At 52.9% G+C, this 12,679-nt stretch overlaps 1 protein-coding gene across 1 annotated transcript in view; it reads left to right on the top strand.

Moving 5' to 3' along the window:
- col4a2 (collagen, type IV, alpha 2) overlaps nt 1–12,679 on the top strand; it is a 50,907-nt gene that overhangs the window by 34,800 nt on the left and 3,428 nt on the right. Inside the window, 9 exon segments of the mRNA XM_080198015.1 lie at nt 3,446–3,517; nt 4,481–4,606; nt 5,077–5,193; nt 5,491–5,652; nt 6,561–6,659; nt 8,052–8,198; nt 9,733–9,849; nt 10,741–10,932; nt 11,658–11,944. Coding sequence (XP_080054141.1) covers nt 3,446–3,517; nt 4,481–4,606; nt 5,077–5,193; nt 5,491–5,652; nt 6,561–6,659; nt 8,052–8,198; nt 9,733–9,849; nt 10,741–10,932; nt 11,658–11,944 — 1,319 coding nt within the window.

Genomic DNA, 12,679 nt, shown 5'->3' with positions numbered 1-12,679 from the left:
TTTATTTTACTGTGAATTAAACAGTACAATGTGGCCTTGGTCTCTTGTTCTCTGCTCCTATTGGACAACCCAGGCTGAAAATTTATCCTAATATTAGTCAGAATCATAGGTGCAGAGTAACTCACTCCATTGCTACAACACTCTCAGTAACGCAAAGTCCCTTCAAACACACAGATTGGCTGTGGTCAAACACACACTCCAGTCTGAACCCAAATCAGTGTCAGTGGATTTCTCCTCAGACTCCCCCAGGTGATTCTCAGATGAGAATTTCCACATTAATCGTGCTTTAAAATTTTCTTTTACAATAATACTTTCTATTAGCAGTTTACAGCACAGCGGCACAGTGGTCAGCCCTGCTACCTCACATCACCAGGGTCCCATGTTCAATTCCAGCCTTGGGTCACTGTCTGTGTGGAGTTTGCACATTCTCCCCGTGTCTGTGTGGGTTTCCTCCAGGTGCTCCGGTTTCCTCCCGCAATCCAAAAGATGTAGGTTAGGTGGATTGGCCAGGCTAAATTGTCCCTCAGTTTATCTGTGAGTGTATGCCCTGTGATGGACTGGCATTATACCCTGCCTAGCATCCAGTATCTGCCAGGATAGGCTCTGACTCCAAGTTTTCCAAAGGACTCTTTTAACAAAGCTTGTCCTCCACTTTTAACAATCTGATAATGAATTATCCAGATTTTACAGCTTCCCAGTTAAGATTTCTTTGTCTTGGCTGTTCTCAATTGCTTTAACTATTTATTTATGGACTCTATTACAATGGCATCAAACTTTTGTTTTATCTCTGAATTCTGCTCACCCACTTTAACTCTGGTTATTGCAATTGTGTCTTTAATTCTTTCTTTACTCTTCCTTGAATTCTTCTGCATGATTCCTTCGTCTCTGTTCTCTTAACTTCTGTCTTCTTCAGGCATTCTTTATGTCCCAGTTCCCTGGTTATCTGGACTGTAACTGATTCTTTGGGAAGCCTGCACAAATCAGTGGGAAACGGGCAGTGAACAGTCTGTTACCATACCTGGTGTTTGTCGCTATTTCCCCATTCCCCAGATTCCAGGTCAGAGGTCACTGGTCAATGGCCCATGACCAACATCACTCAGACCATGTACCATTCAGAGTCCAAAGTTCAAATCCCTCCGTGGCCTCACTCCTCTCTGTCTCTGTAACCAGCACTCAACCAAAAAAACCTCTGACCTTTCTGCATTCCTCTGTTCTGGTCTTTTCAGCAATCAGAATCTGAATCACCACAATCGGTATTCGTGCCTTCAGCTGTCCAGCTGCAAAGTTCAGGAATTCCTTCCCTAATCTCCGCCGCCTCACTTTAAGATTTGAGATGGTCGCTATATAAATGCAAGCTGTTATTGCAGTACATTGGGAACTTGATGTTGAACTGGACTCCTCGGGTTGGGGTGTCTGAGAATAAATCCCCAAATCCTCCTGCAGACCAGCCACCAGACACCACACTAGACACCAGACCAGACACCACACCAGACACCAGACCAGACACCAGACCAGACACCACACCAGATACCAGACCAGACACCACACCAGTTACCAGACCAGACACCACACCAGATACCAGACCAGACACCACACCAGGTACCAGACCAGACACCACACCAGATACCAGACCAGACACCACACCAGATACCAGACCAGACACCACACCAGTTACCAGACCAGACACCACACCAGGTACCAGACCAGACACCACACCAGATACCAGACCAGACACCACACCAGGTACCAGACCAGACACCACACCAGGTACCAGACCAGACACCACACCAGGTACCAGACCAGACACCACACCAGATACCAGACCAGACACCACACCAGGTACCAGACCAGACACCACACCAGATACCAGACCAGACACCACACCAGTTACCAGACCAGACACCACACCAGGTACCAGACCAGACACCACACCAGATACCAGACCAGACACCACACCAGGTACCAGACCAGACACCTCACCAGTTACCAGACCAGACACCAGACCAGACACCACACCAGTTACCAGACCAGACACCACACCAGGTACCAGACCAGACACCACACCAGGTACCAGACCAGACACCACACCAGATACCAGACCAGACACCACACCAAGTACCAGACCAGACACCACACCAGTTACCAGACCAGACACCACACCAGGTACCAGACCAGACACCACACCAGATACCAGACCAGACACCACACCAAGTACCAGACCAGACACCACACCAGGTACCAGACCAGACACCACACCAAGTACCAGACCAGACACCACACCAGATACCAGACCAGACACCACACCAAGTACCAGACCAGACACCACACCAGTTACCAGACCAGACACCACACCAGATACCAGACCAGACACCACACCAGATGCCAGACCAGACACCACACCAGATACCAGACCAGACACCACACCAAGTACCAGACCAGACACCACACCAGATACCAGACCAGACACCACACCAGATGCCAGACCAGACACCACACCAGATACCAGACCAGACACCAGACCAGACACCAGACCAGATACCAGACCAGACACCAGACCAGATACCACACCAGACACCAGATACCAGACCAGACACCACACCAGATGCCAGACCAGACACCACACCAAGTACCAGACCAGACACCACACCAGGTACCAGACCAGACACCACACCAGGTACCAGACCAGACACCAGGCCCCAGACTACAGACCAGACACCAGACTAGACCTCAGACCCCAGACCAGACACTAGAGCAGCTCCTTCACCACCGTGCAGCCAGCCCACAGTGAACCAATCATGAATCATTATTTGAGAATGGTCCCAGCCCAATGTTAAAGGGAATGAACTCTCTGTTCCTGGTTCAGAGCGGATTGCTTTCGGAATGCTCCTGTTTTCCGTGGAGAATTTCCCGGTACTCTGTGACCAGGACGGAATCCATCGATTTTACCTCCACTGTCCTGGCGGTCACATGATACAACAATAATGGAGTTATTGACCAATCAGAATGATTGATTGCTATCAGTGAGTCTACAAGAGAGCGGGATACAAAATCGGGAAACTCCCAGACAGGGAGCTTTCCGAAACAGAGAGCAAACATTTCGTCTAAACACACTGAGTGACTCGGAGATTACCCTCAGGGAGATTTCAGTCTGAGATCCATTGGATCCACTTGTTGTCTGATTGTTCTCACCTGCTGATGGGTGTTTAATCAGACTGTCCCTCAAAGCAGAACCTTTCTTGATAAATTCAGTGATTTACCCTTGGAGGGACATCTTAAAATCCTGAAAAATCCCAGTGAAAATTAGTGAAACTTTAGGCTGGGATTTTCCAGACTTGCCCACTGCTGGGATTCCACTAAAATCCAAAGAATCTCCCACAGTGGGACTGGAAAGTCCTGACCTCGGGCTCTTGTATTTGAATGCTGATGATTTTGAATTCTTTTCCAGGTATTCGAGGTTCTGACGGCCTTCCAGGTTTAGACGGTTTAAAAGGAAATAAAGGTTTCCCGGGAAGCCCAGGTACAATCTCACATTTTTTTATAGTTTCTCTATTGATGCAGACAAGGGGATTACACCGGATTATTTGCCTATCATATTTCCCTTTGTTACGCCCAGTCTCCACAATCCGACTGGCTTCCCACAAACTCCAGATCTCTCTTATCTGGGCCCAAACTCACACAACATCCCATTTACCCAGCGAAGATTGATTCCTGCTTAAACAACACCTCCGTTAATTCTCTCACCCCTGCCCGGAAAATTAACACTCACTGAATCATCAGACTAATATAGGAAAACCAACATGGATTTGTTTAAAAAAAGCAAATTATGTTTTAATGCAGCTGAGTGTTCTGAGGAGGGAACAGGGAGGGTTGATGATGGTGGCACAGTCGATGTGATGTACATGGACTTTATGATTCAATCATTGGTTGGGGATTTGGGATCTAAACAGAGACTGGATTTAACCTCTTCACCAATACTGCTGTATTCCCTCGATGTGGATGTGCCGGTGTTGGACTGGGGTAAACACAGTAAAAAGTCTGACAACACCAGGTTTTAGTCCGACCACTCACTGTCCTGTCTGGAGACAATACACATCTCTTTAACCTGTGATCAGTGCTCCTTCCACTCACATTGTCGGCCACTTTAAGACTTGAACAGCAGGTTAGGTGTAAAGATTCGCATTGTAATCAGTAATCTCTAAACTGTCTGTGCTTTATATGCTGTGTCCGAGGCCAGAACTCTCCATTCACCTGACGAAGAGGGAATCCCCTCGAAAGCTTGTGAGTTTACTATCAAATAAATCGGTTGGACTAAAACCTGGTGTTGTCAGACTTTTTACTGTATTCCCTCGATACGTCCCTCAATTGTTAACCCAAACTCTCGGCTCAACCTTAAAGCTGTGAATGGAGAATGGTTACTAAACCCAGCTGACCACAAACATGGAACAACGGTTGTAATGTTCAATGTTGTGTTTGTGCTCAGGTATCAGTGGGGGCGGAGCTCAGGGCCGGCCTGGTGACCCAGGTGAGAAAGGAGAAAGAGGAGTAAGCAACACAAATCCCGGGGAACCGGGGCGGCTTGGAGACGCTGGTCCACACGGTGACCCAGGTGAGTGGTTAGAATGTAATGGATGATAATGTTGGATCTGTTGTACTGTGACCAATGGTAACATGCTGTAAGAGTCAGCTGACCAAGTAAACTATATAACCAATGACAAAATGATGTGCTATCAGCTGATTCACTCTAAATAAGAAGCTGTGGGGGGTTGTGGGAGTTTGGAATGGCCCAGAGTGGGGCCTCAAGTGTTGGAGTAATGAAGTTTCTTTATTAAACCCTATTCTTTGATTTATAAGTTGGAGGTTTGTTTTATTGCTACACCTGAAGAGTTCCCTCTGCTGGATCAACAGTGAGTGTTGGTGGAAACAGTTTGACTGCAGTGTCTCATCACTGGATGGTGCAGTGATATCTCGTCCCCCACCACTGGCCATCGCTGCTGTGTAAAACCATCGTTTGATAAACTCAGAAACAAACACTGACTGAAACGTTTGGAAATATTATCAGTTTTTGATTTATTTCAGGTGAACCAGGTCCTGTGGGAGCGATTGGACCCCCTGGGCAGCCGGGACCCCTGATACCATCGAACAAACCGGGGAAAGTGGGTGACCCGGGACCCCGAGGGCAGGACGGGCCCCAAGGTAAACAATACTTCCCAGATGGTGATTGGTCAGGATTCACTTCGAGTCACTGTGATTGGTCAGAATGGTTTCTGCCTGACCGTGATTGGTTGAGACTCTCTCTCTGGGCGACCACAATTGGTCAGCACTTTGTCCTCATGGAGACAGCCCGTGGATTGTGATTGGTGGCCAGTCAGTGTTTATTCACATCAGGATGTCAATATTTCTCTGGTTAGCTCAAACTCAGCAGCTGCTGACACTGGGATGTGATGTCGGGGTGTGACGTGCCCAGGTTTAACATTCTGGACTATTTTTCAGGGTTTCCTGGCCAGCCAGGTCCAGCCGGCAGGTGGGGACAACCTGGGAGCAAAGGTGAGGCAGGAGATCCTGGCCCGGCTGGATTCCCAGGACCTTTGGGGATTCCGGGCGATAAGGGAGTTCCGGGTCTTCCTGGAATCAGCGGCATTCTTGGAAAAAAAGGCAAGTCTGAGATCACTTGGAAATCTTAGCAAGCTACCAAAGGAAATTGATGCTATTCTGGGGGGGAATTGTTCAGAACTGGTTATTAAATAAAGGTCTTTATTGAAACACGGGGAAAATGGAATGTTCCGATTGAGTGGGTCATATCCCATTGGTCAGCTGACCACCCCGGACATGCTCAGTGAACCTGAACACTAAACGTGTGGTATCTAATGGGTTAAAAATATAATCACCTCCCCCCCCCCCCCCACCCCCCCGGTGTTCTTGCTGATAGGGATTTGTTTTGAGAGGAAACAGAGACCGAAGTGTCTATTGTAAATTCTCTGATCCCAGTGCAGGAGGTGTGATTCCAAACCGCACCGCCTGTTTTTCAATAAATTTTCACTGTAATACATTGGACTGAGTTTAATGAACCCCCTCCCACCCCCCCCCCTCACCCCCCTCTTCCTCCCACCCCCTCACCCCCCTCTTCCTCCCACCCCCCCCTCACCCCCCTCTTCCTCCCACCCCCCCCTCACCCCCCTCTTCCTCCCACCCCCCCTCACCCCCCTCTTCCTCCCACCCCCCCCCCCCTCACCCCCCTCTTCCTCCCACCAGGCCTTTCAATCATGACTCTCATCCTTCTCCTGGGTTTACCCGGTCTGACTGCTCCCAGTGCTCCTGGTGGGATTGGTGGGTTTGCATGTAGTCCCAGCAGTGGCCAGTGCTGCTGGTGGCGCTGCTGAGACTACAGAGCCGCCAGCCAATTAAACTGAGGATGAAAGGCCCGCCCCTGGTGACTGAACGCTGCTGTTTAATTGGCTGCCGGGGCAATGACCTGGGTGGTCAACTTTACAAAAATCTCACCCCATGTTTAGGTTCTATTTCTCCTCAAAGTGAGTGTCACTGATTCTGTTTCATATTGAAAGGTGAAAGAGGTGATCAGGGCATGATGGGATACCCTGGGAGAACGGGATCACAAGGAGATCCGGGAGCTCCTGGACTGAAAGGTTCAATGGGTCTGGCTGGTAAGTGAAGCATCTTCTGTCTTTGATATACGCCGGCTAACATCCTCACTCCCACTCCCATTCTCCCTCTCCTCACTCTCCCTCTCCCTCTCTCCCTCTCCCTCTCCCTCTCTCCCTCTCCCTCTCTCCCTCTCCCTCTCCCTCTCCCTCTCTCCCTCTCCCTCTCTCCCTCTCCCTCTCCCTCGCTCTCCCTCTCCCTCTCTCCCCCCTCTCCCTCTCCCTCTCTCCTCCCTCTCCCTCTCTCCTCCCTCTCCCTCTCTCCTCCCTCTCCCTCTCCCTCTCCCTCTCCCTCTCCCTCTCTCCTCCCTCTCCCTCTCTCCTCGCTCTCCCTCTCCCTCTCCCTCTCTCCTCCCTCTCCCTCTCTCCTCGCTCTCCCTCTCCCTCTCCCTCTCCCTCTCCCTCCCGCTATTTCCAACAATGCTGATTTATGTTTCTACCACACCGAACGTATTCACAAAGGGGAGTGAGGAATGTGTCCCAACCCGGGACTAACAGCCTTTGGTGTGGCAGGAATCACAATTCTTATTTCCAAACTGAACCCATTTTCATTGATCCAATCACATCAGCTCCCAGTTCCTTCAATGTGCCCCAGTAGGCGGTGAGGTTTCTCTGTGTGAAGCTCCCGCCCTGAGTAGGGGAGTGGGATCAGTCACTCACCTGTTCCACCTCCTAGACAATGTCCTTCTGTCTTGGATCAGGCTGGTAATCATCTGATTCTGGACTTCTGGCTGATTGTAATCCTTATCCCAGGCACACTGGGAATTCCAGCACTGACTGAGGGGAATGGCTGAGAGATTCCTGAGGAAATTTGAATTTCCCTTCTGAATGGGATAATTCCCTGGGGTCAAAACTGAGTGGTTACACCCCGAACCCCTGAAACTGCATACATTTGGCTCTTGGGCAAGTAAACCAGCCAATGCTTCCCCTTTTAATAGAACAGGTTTGAGGGGCGGAATGGCCTCCACCTGTTCCTGCTCTTCTTTTCCCAGCATGTCTCAGGTGAGGCAAATACAAAAGGGCAGATTTCCAAGATTTATGTTCACCTCTGCAGGTGGCAGTTGTACAGTACAGAGTATCGAGACTTCCAGAAGGCATTTGATAAAGTTCCACAAGAAAGACTGTTGGCTGTGCTGAAAGTGCTGAGGATGAAGGATGAAGCTGAAGTGGATAATAGTTTAATGAAAGGGCAGAAAACAACGAGTCATTGCTCCTCCTCTCGGAGTGAATGCTGGAGGTCTGTGGCAGGAGCTGCTACACTTTCTCAATGCTAATCACACTGAGGTGATCAGATTTATAGATAGCGCCACACCACAGCAAGCAGGAAGCTCATGGTGCAGCAGAAATTATATGTATTTGCTGATTAATTCTGTCTTTTATCTGAATGAACTCCAGGTTTAGTGGGGTTACCGGGTCCACAAGGCCCTGCCCCCCTTCCACAGCAATTCACCGCTCCGCGGGGGGCACAAGGCACCCCCGGAAATCCTGGACGGCGAGGATTCCCAGGAGATCTGGGTCCAAAGGGAATTCCTGGGGATGTCGGTGAGAGCACAATCAAACTTTCCGCTTTCTTTCTCTGCAGAGCTGTGAGAATCTGCACCACCCACCCACCCACCCACACACCCACCCACACACCCACACACCCACCCGCCCACACACCCACACACACACCCACCCACACACCCACACACCCACCCACACACCCACCCACCCACCCACACACCCACCCACACACCCACACACCCACCCGCCCACACACCCACACACACACCCACCCACACACCCACACACCCACCCACACACCCACCCACCCACACACCCACACGCCCACCCACACGCCCACCCACACACACACCCACACACCCACCCGCCCACACACCCACACACCCACCCGCCCACACACCCGCCAACACACCCACCCACCCACCCACCCACCCGCCCACACACCCACCCACACACCCACCTGCCCACACACCCACCCACACACCCACCCACCCACACACCCACACGCCCACCCACACACACACCCACCCACACACCCACCCACCCGCCACACACACCCACACGCCCACCCACACACCCACACGCCCACCCACACACCCACCCGCCCACACACCCGCCCACACACCCACCCACCCGCCCACACACCCACCCACACACCCACACGCCCACCCACACACCCGCCCACACACCCGCCCACACACCCACACACCCGCCCACACACCCACCCACCCGCCCACACACCCGCCCACACACCCACCCACACACCCACACACCCACCCACCCACCCACCCACCTACACAACCACACGCCCACCCACACACCCACCCACCCACACACCCACACACCCACCCGCCCACACGCCCACCCACACACACACACACCCACACACCCACCCACACACCCACCCACCCACACGCCCGCCCACACACCCACCCACAAACACACCCGCCCACACACCCGCCCACACACCCACACACCCACCCACACACCCACCCGCCCACACACCCACCCGCCCACACGCCCACCCACACACCCACCCACACGCCCACCCACACACCCACCCACACGCCCACCCACACACCCACACACCCACACGCCCGCCCACACACCCACCCACACACCCACCCGCCCACACACACACCCACCCGCCCACCCACCCACACACCCACCCACCCACACACCCACCCGCCCACACACCCACCCACCCACACACCCGCCCACACACCCGCCCACACACCCACCCGCCCACACACACACCCACCCGCCCACCCACCCACCCACACGCCCACACACCCGCCCGCCCGCTTGCTCGAACAATACAGATATACTTATTCCTGAGGGATCCTCTCACTCACACACACAAACCCTCTCTCGCTCGTGCGCACGCACACACTCTCTCGCTCGCACTTTCACACACACACACACACACACACACACACACATACACACACACACACACTCACTCACTCACTCACTCTCTCTCTCTCTCTCTCTCTCTCTCGCTCGCACACTGAGCCTGATGTCCGATCGATTCTGTATCTCTAACATTGTGTGTGTTTTATTTCTCTGCCAGGACTGAAGGGTCCTCAGGGTAAAGCAGGAACCCCCGGTCTCTCCAGCTCTCTGGGTAGACCGGGTCCCAGAGGTGAACCAGGTCCAATGGGTCAACAGGGACCATTGGGATTTCAAGGTAGGAAGCATTAAATGTAGCGTGCTCACCTTGAGGGGAAAGGATTGGAAGCCTGAACGCCACACGGATCCCTTTCATAGTCTGTCACCCAACACCTCCCTCCCCACCCTCCTACTCCCACATCCAACCCCTGTGTGTGAGGGTGTGTGTGCATGTATCTGTGTGTGTGCATGTATCTGTGTGTGCGCGTGTCTGTGTGCGTATCTGTGTGTGAGGGTGTGTGTGCATGAGTATCTGTGTGCGTGTGTATCAGTGTGTGAGGGTGTGTGTGCGCGTGTATCTCTGTGTGTGCGCGTGTATCTATGTGTGCGCGTGTATCTGTGTGTGCACGTGTATCTGTGTGTGAGGGTGTGTGTGCGCGTGTACCTGTGTGTGCACGTGTATCTGTGTGTGAGGGTGTGTGTGCGCGTGTACCTGTGTGTGCGCATGTCTATGTGTGCGCACGTAGCTGTGTGTGCGCATGTAGCTGTGTGTGAGGGTGTGTGTGCACGCGTATCTGTGTGTGTGCGCGTGTATCTGTGTGTGCGCGTGTATCTGTGTGTGCGGATGTGTGTGCATGTGTATCTGTGTGTGAGGGTGTGTGTGCACACGTATCTGTGTGTGCGTGCGTGTCTGTGTGCGTGCGTGTCTATCTGTGTGCACGCGCATATCTGTGTGCGTGCGGGTATCTGTGTGTGTGCCCATGTGAAACTCTGGCTGAGTGTGTACATGTGCGTGTCTGTGTGTTTGTGATGAGAGATGAGAATGGATGGTGAAGAGGGAATCAGAATGAAGAAGATTTTCCAGTGAACAACCCGAGAGTTTTGGAGCTGGAACTATTAAACATCAATTATTTTAACTGAATGTGTTGAGAATGAGCTGTGAGTCTGAACGAATTCTCTTTGATTGTAGGTAGCCCGGGGCCCACGGGTGTGCGAGGGATGGAAGGAATGCCGGGCAGGAGTGTCAGTGTGGGCTACCTCCTGGTCAAACACAGCCAGTCTCAGGAAATCCCACCGTGTCCGCTGGGAATGAACAGGCTTTGGGACGGGTACAGCCTGTTATTCGTGGAAGGACAGGAAAAAGCCCACAATCAGGATCTGGGTACGGTGTCAAATCACAGCGGATATTTTTCAGTTAATAAATCCTCCCTTTTATAGATCAGATAGTGTCCGGGAATCACCAATTCCAGTCTGTGACAGTGCAGCACTCCCTCAGCACTGACCCTCTGACAGTGCGGCACTCCCTCAGCACTGACCCTCTGACAGTGCGGCACTCCCTCAGCACTGACCCTCTGACAGTGCGGCACTCCCTCAGCACTGACCCTCTGACAGTGCGGCACTCCCTCAGCACTGACCCTCTGACAGTGCGGCACCCCTCAGCACTGACCCTCTGACAGTGCGGCACTCCCTCAGCACTGACCCTCTGACAGTGCGGCACTCCCTCAGCACTGACCCTCTGACAGTGCGGCACTCCCTCAGCACTGACCCTCAGACAGTGCGGCACTCCCTCAGCACTGACCCTCAGACAGTGCGGCACTCCCTCAGCACTGACCCTCTGACAGTGCCGGACTCCCTCAGCACTGACCCTCTGACAGTGCGGCGCTCCCTCGCCGCTGACCCTTTGATAACCCTTGTTCTGTAGCCAACTCTCTGGAGTGGGTCTGGAGCTGATACTTTATTCGGTGAGGTGTCACCCATCCGCGTGATGTGTGTGTTATTGGGATGGGATTGGGAGGTGATTTTGTTCCTGTTGATTTGGGAGCTGGGTGATTATCACTGCGATTGCTGGCTTTGCCAGTGCACTGATTGGCAATGTCTGATTCTCAGGGTTGGCTGGTTCCTGTATGCCGAGGTTCAGCACCATCCCCTTCGTTTACTGCAACATCAATGAAGTTTGCCACTTTGCCAGTAGGAATGACAAGTCCTATTGGTTATCCACCAACGCTCCAATTCCAATGATGCCTGTTGCTGATGACGATATCAGGCAGTACATCAGTCGGTGCTCAGTGTGTGAGGCACCCTCGCTCGCAGTCGCTGTTCACAGCCAGGACATCACCATCCCAATGTGTCCCACAGGATGGCGAAGTCTGTGGATCGGATATTCCTTCCTCATGGTAATAATTTCATATCATTTCAATGTGTTAGAAATCTTACACAATCTGTCTACAAACAGTGAAGACCATTTGTGATGTTTGGAACAGGCTCTATAAAACCATAGAAATCCTACCACACACGAGGAGGCCATTCAGCCCATCATACCAGGACTGGCGGCGATAACCAATTAGTGTTGCTCCCCCTTTTCATTTCCCCTACCCCCCACCCATTCCTTTTCCAATACAGCTCAATCCTGTTTGCGAGTGTTTATTGAATCTGCTTCCTCCGCCCTCTCAGGCAGCGCTTTCCTCCGCCCTCTCAGGCAGGGCTTCCTCCGCCCTCTCAGGCAGCGCTTCCTCCGCCCTCTCAGGCAGCGCTTTCCTCCGCCCTCTCAGGCAGGGCTTCCTCCGCCCTCTCAGGCAGCGCTTCCTCCGCCCTCTCAGGCAGCGCTTCCTCCGCCCTCTCAGGCAGGGCTTCCTCCGCCCTCTCAGGCAGTGCTTTCCTCCGCCCTCTCAGGCAGCGCTTTCCTCCGCCCTCTCAGGCAGCGCTTCCTCCGCCCTCTCAGGCAGCACTTCCTCCGCCCTCTCAGGCAGCGCCTTCCTCCGCCCTCTCAGGCAGCGCTTTCCTCCGCCCTCTCAGGCAGCGCTTTCCTCCGCCCTCTCAGGCAGCGCTTCCTCCGCCCTCTCAGGCAGCGCTTCCTCCGCCCTCTCAGGCAGCGCTTCCTCCGCCCTCTCAGGCAGCGCTTCCTCCGCCCT

The sequence above is a fragment of the Carcharhinus amblyrhynchos genome, chromosome 10 (genome assembly GCF_965287045.1).
Source record: "Carcharhinus amblyrhynchos chromosome 10, sCarAmb.v2.hapA, whole genome shotgun sequence".
NCBI classification, from domain to species: Eukaryota; Metazoa; Chordata; class Chondrichthyes; order Carcharhiniformes; family Carcharhinidae; genus Carcharhinus; species Carcharhinus amblyrhynchos.
This window is presented reverse-complemented; position numbering and strand designations above follow the sequence as displayed.